The sequence below is a fragment of the Mesoplodon mirus genome (assembly GCF_964341445.2).
Source record: "Mesoplodon mirus genome assembly, chromosome: X".
Lineage (NCBI taxonomy): Eukaryota > Metazoa > Chordata > Mammalia > Artiodactyla > Ziphiidae > Mesoplodon > Mesoplodon mirus.
Window position 1 is genome coordinate 50,219,547 of NC_138981.1, and position 19,529 is coordinate 50,239,075.

Consider the following 19,529-nt stretch of genomic DNA (forward strand, 5'->3'; position numbering starts at 1 on the left):
ATTTTTTTGAAGTCATATTTTACATCTTCATGTTTATCTCTTAACTGTTTATGTAGTTATAGCTGCTTTTATAATTTGTTGTCTTTTTTTAACTTTATACTGTCTTACTTAATTCGTTGATCTTCAATCCTTACTATATATTTGCCTTTCCTGGTGGGATTTTCCCTTTACAATAGATTCTTACTTCTTTTCCACTTAGAGAAGACCCTTTAATATTTATTTTATGGTAGGTTTAGTATTGATGAACTCTTTTAGTTTTTTCTTGTCTGAGAAGTTCTTTGTCTCTCTGATTCTGAATGATAATCTTGCTGGGTAGTTGCAGGGTTTTTTTTCCCTTTCAACCCTTTGAATATATTATACCACTCCCTTCTTGCCTACAAAGTTTCTGCAGAGAAATTAGCTGATAGTCTTATGGATGTTCCCTTGTATATGACTTTGTTTTTCTATTGATTCCTGTATAATTTTGTCTTTAACTTTTATTGTTTGTACAAATATGGTATATCTTGGTGTAGATCTGTTTGGATTAATCTAGTTTGGTACCCTCTGTGCTTCCTGTACTTGTACATCTGTTTCCATCTTTAAGTTTGGGAAGTTTTCAGCCATAATTTACTCAAATACATCTTCAATCCCCTTCTCTCTCCCTTCTTCTGAGACCCCTATAATGTGAACATTGGTAAGCTTAATGTTATCCCAGATATCTTATACTGCTTTTATTTTTAAATTTGTTTTTCTTTTTGCCGTTCTGATTGGGTGATTTCCACTATTCTACCTTCCAGATCACTTATGTGTTCTTATGTATCACTTAATTTGCTATTCATTCCTTCTAGTGTGTTTTTTATTTCACTTATTTAATTCTTCATTTCTGAATGGGGCTTTATAAATGTTTTCTACCTGTTAAAATTTTTACTGTGTTCATCTATAATCTTCCCTAATTTACTTAACGTTTTTGTTACCAATGCTTTGAATTCTTTATTTGTCAAATTGTTTATTTCTGTTTCATTATTCATTTTTTTCAGGTATATTCTCTTGCTCTTTTGATTGAGAGCAGTTCCTCTGCCTTTTCATTTTGCTTAACTTTCTCTGTCTCTATTAATTTAGGTGAAACAGTTACCTATTAATTTCTTGAAGGGGTGTTCTTATGTGGGAGTGCCCTGTACAGAATGTGTGTGCCCAATGCCTTTGCTTGAAGAGCTGGATTTGATGTGGATGCAAGTCATTTCTTTCCCCAGGGTGTGCTGGCAGCTATCACTTTGGTGGCTAGAGATGGAGAAGCTAGAGATGGATTTGGGTGTGAGGTGGAACTTCCCCTCTGCTCAGTAACCATCATGGCCCTATCAGGGGTGGGGTCTGATCCTATGTTGCTGGAGCAGAAGCCCTGAGGGTAAGGCCTGAGCTGTCTCTGTTTAAGTGTGTGTTTTCCCTTCTCCCAGGATTGGGGTCCTTGCCCCAGAGGGGCAGAGTGCTGAAGCAATGTGACTCTGTGCAAGCTCTAGGCTCGGGTCAGCTACAGACAGAGGTTGAAGCTATCTCCATTTTACTGCCTGTGGAGGAACCCACAATTGTTTGCCTTGCTTGGCTCAGACACAGCAGTGGATGGAAGTTCCCTTTGTCCCTCACAGCTGATTTAGACCCCAGCTTCTGCTGCACCCACCCAGTTGTGGAATCATAAGGCAGGGAAGGTGGGAGTCCTGTGGGGATTCTCAGCATATACAGGGCATGAGCTGTGGTAGAGTGGCCACTGTCAGAGTTTTGGGCTACATCTGATGCACTGCTTGAGTAAGCATTAACAATAGCTACCACCACTCTACACAGGCTCAACTCTGGGAATCAGTATCCTCTGCATTCTACAGCCAAGTCTTCTTCCTGGTCATGGCAACCCTAGATCCAGTGCAGCGCTGTGACAAGAAGTGAGCAGACCAAAGCATTTGCTGGGCTCAGGCTGGGATGCATGCAGAGAAGGCCATGGAAACCTGGCAACCATTACATCAGTCTTCTGTCCATCCTGCCTCAGAGGCAAGCCAACATACACACGTGCTTATCACTAGTGAAGTCCAGGCTTCCTACAGCCCTCCTGTTAGTCCAATCATTCCTCCAACCAACCAAGTGAGCTCATCTCCTCTGCTCAGGAGTCCGGGACTTGGGTACCCAATCTGTGACTCTCATGGCTCATTTCCAAGGGCTGGTGTCTGCCTGTGCATTCTCCCCTTCCTTCTGAGGCCCCTCTCAGGGGCACAGATCTTGACCCAATCACTTTTCTTTCCCTCCTACCACACTACATGTGGATTTTTCTAACAGCCTTGGTTGTATAGGAGTCTTTCTGCCAGTTTTCAGCTAGCTTTCCATGTGACTTGTTCCATGTATAGTTGAATTTTTTCTGTGTTCATGGGGAAGATGAGCTCGATGTCCTCTTACTCCTCCATCTTGATCAATCCCCCTCTTGCTGCATTTAGAATTCTCTCTTTGTGTTTAATTTTTGCCATTTTCATTATGAAATGTCTTGGTATGAGTCTCTTTGCATTCATCTTGTTTAGGAATCTCTTTGCTTTCTGTACTTGGATATCTGTTTCCTTCTTCACATTTGGGAAGTTTTCCGCTGCAATTTCATTAAATTCATTTTTGACACTTTCTCTCTCTTTTCCCCTTCTGGAAGCCCTATAATGTGAATGTTAGAACATTTGATATTGTCTCAAAGGTCCCTTAAACTACCTTAATTTTTTAAAATTGTTTTTCTTTTTGCTGTCCTGATTGGGTGATTTCCATTATTCTACCTTGCAGATCACTTACACATTTTTCTATATCACCTAGTCTGCTGTTATTTTTTTCTAGTGAATTTTTAATTTCAGTTATTATATTCTTCAGTACTGACTGTTTTTTAAAATATTCTCTAGTCTCTAGTGAAATTCTAATGTGTTCATCTGTTCTTTTCACAAGTTCACTTAGCATTTTATTAGTAATGCTTTGAACACTACTTCTGATAATTTATTTATTTTTTTAAAATAAATCAGTGTGTACATGTCAATCCCAAACTCCTTAACTATCTTCCCTGCTACCTTTCCCCTTTGACAACCAAAAGTTCATTCTCTAAATCTGTGAGTCTGTTCCTGTTTTGTAAATAAGTTCATTTGTATCATTTTTTTGATTGTGCATATAAGTGATGTAATATAATATTTGTCTTACTCTGACTTACTTCACTTTGTGATAATCTCCAGGTCCATCCATGTTGCTACAAATGACATTATTTTATTATTTTTAATGGCTGAGTAATATTCCATTGCATATATGTACCACATCTTCTTTATCCAGTCCTCTTTTGAAAGACATTTAGGTTGCTTCCATGTCATGACTATTGTAAATACTGCTTCAATGAATATTGGGGTGCATGTATATTTTGAATTATGGTATTTTCTGGGTATATGCCCAGGAGTGGGATTGCTGGGTCATATGGTAGTTTTATTTTTAGTTTTTTAAAGAATCTCCATACTGTTCTCATAGTGGCTGTACCAATTTACATGCCCACTAAGAGTGTAGGAGGCTTATCTTTTCTCCACATTCTCTCCAGCATTTATTGTTTGTAGATTTTTTGATGATGGCCATTCTGAATGGTGTGAGTTGATACCTCATTATAATTTTGATTTGCATTTCTCTAATAATTCCTGATGTTGAGCATCTTTTTCTTATGTGCATTTTGGCCACTTGTATATCTTCTTTAGAGAAATGTCTATTTAGATGTTCTGCCCATTTTTTGTTTGGGTTATTTATTTTTTTGATATTGAGCTCTATGACCTGTTTGTATATTTTGGTGATTAATATCTTGTCAATTGTTTCATTTACAAATATTTTCTCCCATTCTGTGGGTTGTCTTTTCAATTTTCTTAAAGTTTCCTTTGCTATGCAAAAGTCTTTATGTTAAATTAGAACCCATTTGTTTATTTTTCTTTTTAATTTCATTACTCTAAGAGGTAGATAAAAAAACTTCATGCTGCAATTTATGTCAAAGAGTGTTCTGCCTGTTTTCCTCTAAGACTTTTATAGTGTCCAGCCTTACATTCAGGTCTTTAATCCATTTTGAGTTTATTTTTCTGTATGGTGTTATGGAGCATTCTAATTTCATTCTTTTACATGTAGCTGTCCAGTTTTCACAGCACCATTTATTGAAGAGACTGTCTTCTCTTCATTGATTTTTCTTGCCTCCTTTGTTATAGATTATGTGACCATAGGTTCATGGGTTTATCTCTTGGCTTTATATCTTATTCCCTTGATCTATATTACTGTTTTTACACCAATACCATACTGTCGTGATTACTGTAGCTTTGTAGTATAGTCTGAAGACTGGGAGCCAGATTCCTCCAGATCTGTTTTTCTTTCTCAAGATTGCTTTGGCTATTTGTACTCTTTTGTGTTTCCATACAAACTGTAATTTTTTTTCTAATTCTGTGAAAAATGCCTTTGGTAATTTACAAGGAATTGCACTGAATCTGTACATTGCTTTGAGTAGTATAGTCATTTTAACAATATTGACTCTTCCAATCCAAGAATATCTTATATATCTCCATCTGTTTGTGCCATCTTTGATTTCTTTCATCAGTATCTTATAGTTTTCTGAGGACAGGGCTTTTGTCTCCTTAGGTAGGTTTATTCCTAGGTATTTTATTCTTTTTGCTGTAACGGTAAATGGGATTGTTTTCTTAATTTCTCTTTTTGATCTTTCATTGTTAGTGTATAGGGATGCAAGAGATTTTTGTGTATCAATTTTGTAACCTGCAACTTTACCAAATTCATTGATTAGCTCTAAAAGTTTTCTGGTGGCATCTTTAGGATTTTCCATGTATAGAATCATGTCATCTGCAAACAGTGACATTTTTACTTCTTTTCCAGTTTGGATTCCTTCTATTTATTTTTCTTCTCTGATTTCCATAGTTAGGACTTTAAAAACTATGATGAATAATAATGGTGAGAGTGGACATCCTTGTCTTGTTCTTGATCTTAGAGGAAATGCTTTCAGTTTTTCACCAATGAGAATGATGTTTGCTATGGGTTTGTCACATATGGCCCTTATTATGTTGAGATAGGTTCCCTCTATGCTCACTTTCTGGAGAGTTTTTATCGTAAATCATTGTTGAATTTTGTCAAAAGCTTTTCCTGAATCTATTGAGATGATCATATGGGTTTTATTCATCAGTTTGTTACTATGGTGTATCACATTGATTGTTTTGCATATATTGAAGAATCCTTGCATCTCTGGGATAAATCCCACTTGATCAGGGTGTATGATTCTTTTAATGTGTTGTTGGATTCTGTTTGCTTGTATTTTTTTGAGGATTTTTGCGTCTATGTTCATCAGTGATACTGGCCTGTAATTTTCTTTTATTGTGATATCATTGTCTGGTTTTGGTATCAGGTTAATATTGGCCTGATAGGAAGAGTTGGGAATGTTCCTTCCTCTGCAATTTTTGGAAGAGTTTGGGAAGGCTAAGTGTTTCTTCTCTAAATGTTTGATAGAATTCACCTGTAAAGCCATCTGGTCCTGGACTTCAGTTTGTTGGAAGATTTTTAATCACAGTTTCAATTTCATTACTTGTGGTTGGTCTGTTCATACTTCCTATTTCTTCCTGGTTCAGTCTTCGAAGGTTTTACCTTTCTAAGAATCTGTCCTTTTCTTTCAGGTTTTCCATTTTATAGGCATATAGTTGCTAGTAGTCGTATGTTATGATCCTTTGTATTACTGTGGTGCCAGTTGTAACTTATCCCTTTTTATTTCCAGTTTTATTGATTTAAATTCTCTCCCTTTTTTTCTTGGTGAGTCTGGATAAAGTTTTATCAATTTTGTTTATCTTCTCAAAGAACTAACTTTTAGTTTCATTGATCTTTGCTATTTTCTTTCTCTCTATTTCATTTATTTCTGTGCTGATCTTTATAATTTCTTTCCTTCTAAGTTTGAGTTTCTTTTGCTCTTCTTTCTCTAGTTGCTTTAGGAGTAAGGTCAGATTGTTTATTTGCGATTTTTCTCGTTTCTTGAGGTAGGATTGTATCGCTATTAACTTCCCTCTTAGAACTGCTTTTGCTGCATCCTATATGTTTTGGGACATCATGTTTCCATTGTCATTTGTTTCCAGGTATTTTTGATTTCCTCTTTGAGTTCTTCAGTGATCTACTTGTTATTTAGTAGCATACTGTTTAGCCTCCATATGTTTGTGTTTTTACAGTTTTTTTTCCTGTAATTGATTTTTAATCTCATACCATTGTGGTTGGAAAAGATGTTTGGTATCATTTCAATTTTCTTAAATTTACCAAGGCTTCATCTGTGACCCAAGGTGTGGTCTATCCTGCAGAATGTTACACATGCACTTGAAAAGAAAGTGTATTCTACTGCTTTTGGATGAAATGTCCTATAAATATCAATTAAGTCTATCTGGTCTAATGTGTCATTTAAGGCATGAGTTTCTTGGTTAATTTTCTGTCTGCATAATCTGTCCATTGGTGTAAGTAGCATGTTAAATCCCCCCACTATTATTGTGTTACTGTTGATTTCCCTTTCTGTGGTTGTTAGTATTTGCTTTATGTATTGATATTATGCTATGTTGGGTGCATAAATATATACAAATGTTATATCTTCTCCTTGGATTGATTCCTTGATCATTATGTAGTGTCCTTCCTTGTCTCTTGCAACAACCTTCTTTTAAAATCTATTTTGTCTGACATGGGTATTGCTACCCCAGCTTTCTTTTGGTTTCCATTTGCCTGGAATATCTTTTTCCTTCCACTCACTTTCAGTCTGTATGTGTCGCTAGGTCTGATGTGGGTCTCTTGTAGACAGCATACATATAACTCTTGTTTTTGTATCCATTCAGCCAGTCTATGTCTATTTGTTGGAGAATTTAATTTATTTACATTTAAGGTAATTATCAATATGTATGTTCCTATTGCCATTTTCCTAATTGTTTGGGGTTTGCTTTTGCAGGTCTTTTTTTTCTTCCCTTCCTCATTTGTTCTATTCTCTTGTCTTTCTTGCCTAGAGAGGTTCCTTTAGCAATTGTTGTAAAGCTGCTTTGGTGGTGCTGAATCCTCTTAGCTTTTGCTTGTCTGTAAAGCTTTTGATTTCTCCATCGAATGTGAATGAGAGCCTTGCTCGTTAGAGTATACTTGGTTGTAGGTTTTTTTTTTTATTGTGGTATGCGGGCCTCTCACTGTTGTGGCCTCTACCGTTGCAGAGCACAGGCTCCAGACATGCAGGCTCAGCGGCCGTGGCTCACGGGCCCAGCCACTCCAGGACATGTGGGATCTTCCCAGACTGGGGCACGAACTTGTGTCCCCTGCATCGGCAGGCAGACTCTCAACCACTGCACCATAAGGGAAGCCCTGGTTGTAGGTTTTTTTTAAAAATGCCATAAAGAAAGACATCATAACTTATAAAGGGATCAATACAAGAAGATAATATTACACTTGTTAAATTTATGCACCTTATATTGGAGCACCTAAATATATAAAATAAATACTAAGGGACATAAAGGGAGAAAGGGATAGTAATACAACCATAGTAGGGGCCTTTAATAACCACTGACATCAATGGACAGATCATTTAGACAGAAAATTCAATAAGGCACCAGAGGTCCTAAATGACACAGTAGACCAGTTGAACTTAACTGATATCTACAAGACACAATATCCAAAGAACAAAACAAAGCAAAACATCAAAATACACATTCTTTTCAAGTGTATATGGAATGTTTTCTAAGGTAGACCATATACTAGGTAACAAAACAAACCTCATAAATTTAAGAGGATGGAGATAATTTCACACATCTTTTCTGACAACAGCAGTGTGAATCTAGAAATTAAACACAGAAAGAAAAACAGAAACAGAACAAACACGAGGAAAATAAACATGCTACTAAAATAACCAATGGGTCAAAGATGAAAGCAAAGAAGAAATCAGAAAATACCTAAAGACAAACAAAAATAAAAACACAACCTTACAAAATTTATGGGATTCAGCAGAAGCAGTTCTAAGAGGTAAGTTGATAGCAATACAGGACTTCCTCAAGAAGCAGGAATAATCAAATAAACAAACTAACCTACCACCTAAAAGAATTTCAAAAAAGAAGAACAAACAAAACCAATGGTCAGCAGAAGAAAAGAAATAATGAAGATTGGAGGGGAAATAAATAAAATAGATTTTTTTTAATAATAGAAAAGGTCAATAAAACCAGGAGCTGGGCTTCACTGGTGGCACAGTGGTTGGGAGTCCGCCTGCAGATGCAGGGGATATGGGTTCATGCCCCAGTCCGGGAGGATCCCACGTGCCATGGAGCGGCTGGGCCCATGAGCCATGGCCGCTGAGCCTGCATGTCCGGAGCCTGTGCTCCGTGGTGGGAGAGGCCACGGCAGTGAGAGGCCCGCGTACTGCAAAAAAAAAAAAAAAAAAAAAAAAAAGGAAAAAACCAAGAGCTGTTTTGGGGGATTTTGTTTGTTTGTTTGTTTTTTAAGGTAAACAAAATCAACAAATTCTAGCCAGGCTCACCAAGAAGAAAAGAGAGAGGACCCAAATAAATAAAATAAGGAATGAAAGAGGAGAAATATCTGATAACACAGATATTAAAAAAAAATTACCAGAGAATACTATGAAAAGTTATGTACCAAAAAGGTGGACAACCTGGAGGAAATGGACAAGTTTCTAGAAACATACAGCTTGCCAAAAGTGATTCAAGAAGAAAGAGATACTTTGAACAGACTAATCACTAAAAGTGGAATAGAATTTGTAATTTTAAAAACTTCCTTCAAACAAAAGTCCAGGAACAGATGACTTCACTGGGGAATTCTATCAAACATACAAAAAAGAGATTATACCTCTCCCTCTGAAACCATTCCAAAAATATTTAAGAGGATGGAACACTCCCAAATTCATTCTATGAAGCCACCATCACCCTGATACCAAAACCAGACACTACAAAAAAAGAAAAAGAAAAAGAAAATTACAGGCCAATGTCTTTGATGAATATTCAGGCAAAAATCCTTAACAAAATACTAGCAAACCAAATCCAACAATGCCTAAAAAGGATCATGCACCATAATCAAGTTGGATTCATTCCAGATGATTCAACATTTGCAAATCAATCAGTGTGATACACCACATTAAAAAAAGGAAAGACAAAAACCACATGATCATCTCAAAAGAGGCAGAGAAAACATGTGACAAAATTCAACATCCATTCATGATAAAAACTCACAAAAGTGGGTATAGGGAGAATGTTTCTCAACATATTAAAAACCATTTATAACAAACTCATAGCCAATGTAATACTCAATGGTGAAAAACTGAAAGCCTTCAAGCTAAATTCAGGAACAAGACAAGGACGCCGACTCTCACCAATTCTATTCAACACAGTATTGGAATTTCTAGCCACCACAATCAGACAAGAAAAAGAAACAAAAAGTATCTAACTTGGAAAAGAAGAGGTAAAACTGTCACTATTTGCAGATGAAATGATCATCTATATATAGAGAGAACCCTATAGTCTCCACACAAAAACTATTAGAACTAACAAATGAATTAAGAAAGTTAGCAGGATACAAGATTAATATACAGAAATCTATTGCATTTCTTTACACTGACAATGAAAGAATACCATTTAAAGTCACATCAAAAAACTTTAGGAATATTCTAAACCTAGGACGTGAAAATTATAAAACATTCATAAAGGAAATTGAAGAGGATTCAAAGAAATGGAAAGATATCCCATGCTCTTAGATTAGAAGAATTAATATTGTTAAAATGGCCATACTACCCAAAGCAATCTACAGATTTAATGCAATCTTTCTCAGAGTACCCATGTCATTTTTCACAGAACTAGAGCAAATAATCCTAAAATTTGTATGGAACTACAGAAAAACAGAATTGGCACAGCAATCCTGAGGATAATGAATAGAGCTGGAGGCATAGCCCTTCCAGAATTCAGACTATCCTAAAAAGCTACAGGAATCCAAACATTGTGGTATTGTCACAAAAACATACATATAGCTCAGTGGAACAGAATAGAGAGCCCAGAAATAAACCCACACACCTATGGTCAATTAATCTATGACAAAGGAGGCAAGAAGGAACAATGGAGAAAAGACAGTCTCTTCAACAAGTGATGTTGGGAAAGTTGGACAGTTTAATGTAAATCAATGAAATTAGAGCACTGCCTCACACCATATACAAAAATAAACTCAAAATGGTTTAAAGACCTAAATATAAGACATGACACCATACAACTCCTAGAGGAGAACATAGGTAAAACATTCTTACACATAAATCATAGGAACATTTTCTTAGGTCAGTCTCCCAATGCAAAAGGAAAAACAGCAAAAATAAGTTGGACCTAATTAAACTTAAATTCTTTTGCACAGCAATGAAAATCATAAAGAAAATGAAAAGACAACCTATGGAATTGAAGAAAATATTTGCAAATGATGCAACCAACAATGGGTTAATTTCCAAAATACACAAACAGCTCATACAGCTCAATATCAAAAGAACAAACAACCCAATCGAGAAATGGGCAGAAGACTTAAACAGACATTTCTCCAAAGAGGACATACAGATGGCCATCAGGGACATGAAAATATGCTCAACATTGCTAATTATTAGAGAAATGCAAATCAAAACCACAATGAGGTATCATCTCACACTGGTCAAAATGGTTATCATCAAAATCTACAAATAATAAATGGAGAGGGTGTGGAGGAAATGGGAACCCTCTTATATTGTTGGTGGGAATGTAAATTGGTGCAGCCACTGTTGAAAACAGTATGGAGATTCCTTTAAAAACTAAAAGTAAAGCTACTATATGATCCAGCAATCCCATTCCTGGCTATATATCCAGAAAATATAAAAACTCTAATTTGAAAAGATATGTGCACCCCATGTTCATAGCAGCACTATTTATAATAGCCAAGACATGGAAAAAAACAGTTACCCATCAACAGAGGATTGGATTGAGAAGATGTGGTATATATATAATGGAATATTACTCAGCCATAAAAAAGAATGAAATATTGCCATTTGCATCAACATGGATGGACCTAGAGAATATTATCACTTACATGTGGAATCTAAAAAGTAATACAAAAGAATCTCTATACAAAATAGAAACAGACTCATAGACATAGAAAACAAACTTATGTTTACCAAAGGGGAAAGGATTATGGGAGGGATAATTTAGACTTACGGGATTAACAGATACAAACTATTATACTTAAAATAGATAAGAAACAAGGATATACTGCATAGTATAAGGAGTTATATTCAGTATCTTGTAATAACTTGTAACGGAAAATAATCTGGTAAGAAATATACATGTATAAATATAACTTCAAATATATGTGTGTATATATATATTTTTACAATGTTGTATTAGTTTCAGGTGTACAGTGAAATGATTCACTTCATTTTGCTCTACACCTGAAACTAACACAACATTGTAAATCAATTATACTTCAATAAAGGAAAGAAGCTTCCCCCTATGTTTACTTCTGTAATTTTATGGTTTCTGGTTTTACATTTTAGATGTTAATCCATTTTGAGTTTATTTTTGTATATGATATGAGATAAGGGTCCAATTTCATTCTTCTGTATGTGGATATCCAGTTTTTCCAACGCCATTAATCAAAGACATTCTTCTCCCATTGTTTGTTATAGACACGATGTTGAAGATCAATTGACTGTAGATGCATGTATTTCTATCTGAGCTCTCTATTCCATTGGTCTATATCTCTATTTTTATGTCAGTACATTACTATTTTGATTACTGTAGCTTTGTAATATATTTTGAAATCAGGACTTGGAATGCCTCCAACCTTATTCTTTTTTATCAAAATTGCTTTGGCCATTCAGGGTCTTCTGCAGTTCCACATGAACTTTAGAATTCTCTTTTCTATTACTGTAAAGAACACCATTGGGGTTTTGATAGGAGTCACATTGAATCTGTAGGTCATTTTGAGTTATGGATATTTTAACAATATTAATTTTACCAATCCATGAACACGTGATATCTTTCCAGATGGAAAGATGTGTGTACCTTCTTTAATTTCCTTCATCGTTGTTGTATAATTTTCTGTGTACAAGTCTCTAACCTCATTAGTTAAATTCATTCCTAACTATTTTATTATTTTTGTAGCTATTTTGAATTGTATTCTTTCCTTCATTTCTGTTTCAGATACTTTGTTGTTTGTGTTTAGAAACATGAATAATTTTTCTCTTTTGATTTTGTATATTTCAAGTTTACTGAATTTTTAATTAATTCTAAATCCTTTAATTAGATCAGTTTTTGTTTGTTTAAAATTTGGTGTTGAAGTAAGTCAGAAAGAGAAAAACAAATACTGTATGCTAACACATATATATGGAATCTAAGAAAACAAACAAACAAAAAATGTCATGAAGAACCTAGGGGTAAGATGGGAATAAAGACACAGACCTATTAGAGAATGGACTTGAGGATATGGAGAGGGGGAAGGGTAAGCTGTGACAAAGTGAGAGAGTGGCATGGACATATATACACTACCAAACATAAAATAGATAGCTAGTGGGAAGCAACCGCATAGCACAGGGAGATCAGGTCGGTGCTTTGTGACCACCTAGAGGGGTGGGATATGGAGGGTGGGAGGGAGGGAGATGCAAGAGGGAAGAGATCTGGGAACATATGTATATGTATAACTGATTCACTTTGTTATAAAGCAGAAACTAACACATCATTGTAAAGTAATTATACTCCAATAAAGATGTTTAAAAAATTGGTGTTGTTTATATATATGATCATATCATCTGCAAATGAAGGTAACTTTTTTCTTCCTCTCTGTTTTGGGTGCCTTTCTTTTACTGAAGTGTAGTTGATTTACAATGTTGCATTAATTTCTGTTGTAGAGAAAAGTGATTCAGTTATACATACGTATACATTCTTTTTTATATTCTTTTCCATTATGGTTTATCACAGGATATTGAATATAGTTCCCTGTGCTATACAGTAGGACCTTGTTTATCTACTCTATATATAATAGTTTGCATCTGCTAACACTAAACTCCCAATCCATCCCTCCCCCATGCTCCCTCCCCTTTGGCCATAAGTCTGTTCTCTAAGTCTGTTAATGTATTTCTGTTTCACAGATAGGTTCATTTGTGTCACATTTTAGATTCCACATATAAATGATATCATATGGTATTTGTCTTTCTCTTGCTTGCTTCACTTAGTATGATAATCTCCAGGTCCATCCATGTTGCTGCAAATGGCATTATTTCATTCTTTTTTATGGCTGAGTAATATTCCATTGTATATATGTACCACATCTTCTTTATCCATTCATCAGGCTATGGATATTTAGGTTGTTTCCATGTCTTGGCTATCATGAATAGTGCTGCTATGCACAGAGGGGTTGCATGTATCTTTTTGAATTTTAGTTTTGTCCAGATATATGCCAAGGAATGGGATTGCTGGATCATATAGCAACTTTACTTTTAGTTTTTTAAGGAAACTCCATACTGTTTTCCATAGTGGCTGTACCAACTTACATTCCCACCAAGAGTGTAGGAGGGTTCCCTTTTCTCCACACCCTCTCCACCATTTGTTTTTTGTAGACTTTTTAATGATGGCCATTCTGACCAGTGTGAGGTGTTACCTCATTGTAGTTTTGATTTGCATTTCTCTAATAATTAGTGATGTTGAGCATCTTGGGTGCCTTTTATTTCCCTTTTTTGTATAATGCTCTGGCTATGAGTTCCAGTACTACGTTGAAAAGAAAGGGGAAGAGTCAGCTTCCTTACCTTGTGCTGGATCTTAGGACAAAAGCTTTTAGTTTTTTGCTACGGGTTGTGATGCTAGCTGTTGTGATGTGTCTTGTGTTGAAGGAAGTTCTTATATATCTACTTTGTTGAGCATTTTAATTATGAATGGATATTGAACTATTTCAAGTGCTTTTACTCCATCTATTAAGATGATCATGCAGATATTTTCTTAAATTTGTTAATGTGTTTTATCACGTTCATTGATTTAAGTATATTGAACCATCCTTGCACCATCCCAGGGATAAGTCCAACTTGATCATGGTGTATAATCTTTTTTTTTTTTTTTTTTTTTTTTTTTTTGCTGTACGTGGGCCTCTCAATGTTATGGCCTCTCCCGTTGTGGAGCACAGGCTCCTGACACACAGGCTCAGTGGCCATGGCTCACAGGCCTAGCCGCTTCGCGGCACGTGGGTTTCTTTCAGACTGGGGCATAAACCTGCGTCCCGTGCATCGGCAGGTGGACTCCCAACCACTGCCCCACGAGGAAAGCCTTATAACCTTTTTTTTTTTTCGGTACGTGGGCCTCTCACTGTCGTGGCCTCTCCCTTTGTGGAGCACAGGTTCCGGACGTGCAGGCTCAGTGGCCATGGCTCACAGGCCCAGCCGCTGCACGGCATGTGGGATCTTCCTGGACCAGGGCACGAACCCGTGTCCCCTGCATTGGCAGGCAGACTCTCAACCACTGCGCCACCAGGGAAGCCCCCTATAATCTTTGTAATGTACAGTTGAATTCAGTTTGCTAGGATTTTATTGAGGATTTTTGCATGTATATTCATCAAGGATATTGGCCTATTGTTTTCATATCTTGTGCTTTGTTTGGTTTTGTTATCAGGGTGATGTTCTTCTCATGGAATGAGTTTGGAAGTGTTCCCTCCTCTCCCATTTTTTGGAAGATTTAAGGAGAATTAGTATAAATTCTTTGAATGTTTTGTAGAATTCACTTGTGAAGACCTCTGGTCCTGGGGTTTTCTTTGTTCAGAGATTTTTGATTACTGATTCAATTTCCTTATTTTTTATTGATCTAGTCAGGCTTACTATGTTTTAATTCAGTTTTTGTAGGTTATGTTTCTAGGAATTTATCCATTTCTTATAAGTTATCTAGTTTGTTGGCATATAACTGTTTATAATTGTCCCTTATAATCCTTTTTATTTCTGGGGCATCCGTTGTAATGTCTCTTCTCTTATTTCTGATTTTATTTACTTCAATCTTCTGTTACTTTTATTCTTGATTCCTTCATCAAATCAATAAATGATTTGAGTACCTGTGTGTGTCAGACAATAGATTACACCAGTAGCCTTATATTCATTGTAATCCATCTTGCATATCATGGCTAGATCATTTCAACTTTCAGATTTGATCAAGTCACTCTCGAGTTCAAAAATGTTTAGTGTTGCACACTCCCCCCACCCCCCAACCACTGCCCTCTGGCAGTGGTGTACCAAGAGGGACAGGGCAGTGGGAGCTGTCATAGCCCGAAGGAGTATCTTATCATTGGCTTACAACTGGAACATGATGATAACAAAGAGCAAGCATTTAGTTTATTTTGTTTTAAAATTCTTTATAATCAATGCATCCCCCTTATTGCCTATATCTGAGGCAGACTACTCTCACTGCCCCCCTCTTTGGTATGTCACTACATTTCATGCTGAAATCCAAATTCTTTAGTCTGGCCTTTGCAATAGGGACCATCTCATGGAAATTCTGTAAACGTTTTTACAGAATTCAGGATGGCTGATCCCATGCCCCATGCATCAGTTATGGTACTTCCTACCAGCCCATGCCCCCAACTGACTGGGTTGCTTTTCACCTACTGTTCTACACATCTAAACTTACCCATGTTTCAAGCTTCACACTAGCCCACAGATTATTAAGCCTTGGAACTTATATCATACTTTGTCACATGGCTAATATGTACATTTTATATTATTAATTATTTTCCCTATGTATGTTTTGTTCTTCAATATCGATGATGTACTGATGAAGGTCATGAGTTGAGTTGTGCCACATGAAGTGCATTAGCACAAACAGGAGCCTGTTCAATGATAATAAAAGGTAACAGCTTTGGCAATAGGAAAAATTGGTCTCCTTGCTGAATTCTGTAATCTGTGTATTCTAGCAATGAGCTCTTATAACCACAGGGTGTCACTGCTTTACAAGTCAAATTTTCTTCATTTGATTGTAGAGAAGATAGAAGTAGGAGAAATTCGTGAGAGATTGCAACAAAATGTATAGCAGTGTTTGGAGATGTGGAGATGGAATAGAATTATATAGACCAAACTGAAAAATCCCATTTACACACTAAACACCATCTACAGTCTCATTCTCCTTTCCACTGGTAATTTGTTGTGTAGTCTTCCAGATCTTTTCTCTTTGTTTGGGGGTTGTGTGTGTGTGTGAGAGGGAGAGAGAGAGAAACAGAGAGACAGACACAGAGACACAGAGGTAGAGAAGTTTAGGGAACATAAATGGGATCCTACTCTGTGTGTGTGTATGTGTGTGGTGCATAGCCATTCAGTAGCATTTTCTTTTCATTTTATAACATTTCATTGGCCATCTTTTGTTCTCACTACATCCAACTCTATCTCATTCTTTTTAGCAGCTAATGCAGCAATTTCTGTGTATTGAAATGATCAGTAATTGGCATCTTTAATCCTCAAAATAGTTGCCTTGGTATTGTCCACAACTGTGAGTCAGAGTGAATTCCATTCTGTTGCCCATTGTTTGAAAGCTGTACAGTTAATTAGTAAGCACTTAGGAGGACTGATAAGTGTTGAGCAGTAAGTTGCAAAACAGCATATGCAAACCAGATTGCCACCAGAATTTAGAACAACATAAAATAAAATGTTCTGGAGTATTTATAAGGAGAAGAGAAGAAAGAGCCAAAGTAAGAAAGACCATTAAAATACCAATACATTTTGTACGGGTTGACTAAAACGTTCATTCGAGTTTTTCCGTAAGATGTTACAGAAAAACTCAAACGAACTTTTTGGCCAACCCAATACCTAAATTATCTCTTATTTATGATTATAAGATTATACATGCTCATCGTAGAAGATGGGAAATAGAGAAACACATTAAAAAGAAAACAATCATTACCCTAACCCCATAACTTAACCATAGTTAATATTTATTTTTTACTCATAGCTTCTTACATTTTTATGTTTAAATTTGTATTATAAGATACAGGTACATGATTTTTAAAACATTCCAACAATACAGGAAGGTGAAAAGTAAAAAGAGAAAGTTCTCTTCTCACCTGATTCTCATCTTCTCTTCTCATTCTCATCCTCACTTTCCAGATATTCACTCACTCTTAAAAATCTCTCATAATTTACATTTAAGTGTGTTGATATTGCCTTTATTCTGAGTATATAAATATGTGTTATGTGACATATACACCATTATAGAGTTATACTGTGTTAATGTTTTTTTATATTACTTTTCTTTTTCATATAGTTTTCTACCCAAAGCATACATATTCCATATATAACCCAGGTGCAACCTGGGGGTACAGAGTAAGCATGTAACTATTTCAAAAAGTTTGACTTGACACTTCTCCTCACCCCATTCCATGCCACTGAGTTTCTGATCTTTCACAGAAAAAGGCCTGTAGCCTTAGCTGAAGACCCATTCCAGTGAACTGCACATTCTTTCTGTGTGTATGGCTCTATTTTAGACTATTACTTTTGGGGAGCTATTAGAGGAGAAAATACAGTTACTACTGTGTGGTATAGTGGAAAATGTCAAAGATTTGGGTTTTGATCCCAGTTTTATCATTTATTGGCTGTGTTTAAAGGATAAAATGTTTCATACAACCTTGTGAGATATTTTTATCCCTCTTTAGAGATGAAAAAACAGAGATCCAGCCAGGGAGAAGTGAATTATTTAAGGTCACACAACTACTATGTACTAGAGCCAGGATTCAAGCAAAGGCCTGTTTGAGGCACAGCCTATGTGTTTTCCATTCAACCATCGTGGCTTCTCTTTGGGACTTCAGTAAAGGTGAAAGAGAACATGACTTTAAAGTGATTGCTTGATTTTTTGACGTTATAAAAGGTTATGTACTCTGTTATCTTTTCGGGATCCAAACGTCTCTTATCTGACTCCCTTTGTTTTGTCATATTCCTTTTTTTAGGAGAGAAGCCTTATAAATGCACCTGGGATGGCTGCTCCTGGAAATTTGCTCGCTCAGATGAGCTAACCCGCCATTTCCGCAAGCACACAGGCATCAAGCCTTTCCGGTGCACAGACTGCAATCGTAGCTTTTCTCGCTCTGACCACCTGTCTCTGCACCGCCGGCGCCATGACACCACGTGAGCGGCACAGACTGCACTAGAAGAGCTGCACTGGTCTCTTTCTTGTGTGTGTGTGTGTGTGTGTGTGTGTGTGTGTGTGTGTGTGTGTGTTCGTGTGCGTGCAGTGGGATCATGACCATCTTTTCCTCTTTGACTCAGCTTGCCTCTGGGATGGGATTGGAACAGTTCACTGAGCCAGGCTGACGAAACTGGAGGAAAAGATAGCTGATCTTCCATAGGGACTCTTTATATTCCACCTTCATTTCTCCACTGACTAGTCACCAGTTTTTTCAACCTCCGCATGGGTTGAATTCCAGTGCGGCACCCATGGTTGCCCCCCTCCTGTCCCTGTTATGAGATAGGACATTTTTCCTACAATATGAAAACAGGAATCAAATTCAAGGCTGTGAACAAACATACGCTGCTTTTTGTTCTTATTTTCCTCTTGTTTTATAGAATTCTTATCATATTTCTGAATCAGTACATCAAAGTGGTTTGTAGTGTCCTAAATTGACTTTTTTCAAGTTCCTAGACAGAAAAGAGCATAACACTGTAGTTGGCTGGTAAGATTTACAGGGATTTGGGTCCTGAGTATAGGGCACATTCTCAGTGAATAAGCTGAGTCCCATACCAAGCTCCAAGGTTTTGTAAAGCCAATTCTATTTGTTCTTACAGTTTGGTTTTCAGACAGTGCTGGTGCTTCTTGCTTCTTTAGTCCATCAAAGGGAATGAAAGGATCTTTTTGTCCTTCTCCTTTTCCTCCTCTTCTTCCTCCTCCTCCTTCAGGATTAAAGATTTTGCTGCACAATTACATTCTTTGTTTTGTTAAATTTGAACAAAAATTCAAAGCACACATCGACCTGCCAGTAGGGTAAAAAGTGTTCCAGGAGAGTAAGTTGGGCAGTGACAGGAACAAGTAGACCCAGGATGATCCTGAAAACAAATAGAGGAGGACTTTTTTTGGATAGGATATCAAAAGTGCTATAATCACAAGTCTCATTCAAATGGCAATCTGTTGAGACAATGTCTTGAGAGGCTACACTGTACTGTGTATTCTTCTGTTTACATAAAGCAACTGTTATGCGCATATTGCATGATGAGAAATGACACACTGGGACCATGTTATACTGAGGTGAGGGGTTGGAAGAAAAAAAGGTGTTAAGTCCATGGCATTATTAGCATGCATTCCTATGTTTCAAATGGAACTATAAGAGGCTTTTAGTGAAAACTGACAAACAGAAAGCAATTCGATGTTCTGCAACTGCTATGAACATCTAAGCCATTTACTTTAGCCATTATAACATGTTGCATAATATACACATTTGCTTACCCAATCAGACTGTTTTATAATAGTCTCTGGGACATAAAACCCTCTGTTCCAGGCCCTGGACCTCAGATCTACCTCCACATGGCATATTTC

The 19,529-nt window shown here is 36.6% G+C and overlaps 1 protein-coding gene across 7 annotated transcripts in view; it reads left to right on the forward strand.

Moving 5' to 3' along the window:
• Nucleotides 1-18,194, forward strand: part of KLF8 (KLF transcription factor 8) — a 314,604-nt gene extending 296,410 nt beyond the window's left edge. For 6 of the 7 annotated variants that reach the window (XM_082610208.1, XM_082610205.1, XM_082610204.1 and 3 more), the window contains one exon: nucleotides 17,950-18,194. In XM_082610208.1, the coding sequence (XP_082466334.1) occupies nucleotides 17,950-18,131 (182 nt within the window). In that variant the 3' untranslated portion in view covers nucleotides 18,132-18,194. Of the gene's footprint in view, nucleotides 1-17,658; nucleotides 17,805-17,949 lie in introns of those variants that run through there. The other variant, XM_082610210.1, reaches the window with a different exon arrangement.
• The last annotated feature ends 1,335 nt before the right edge of the window (nucleotides 18,195-19,529 follow it).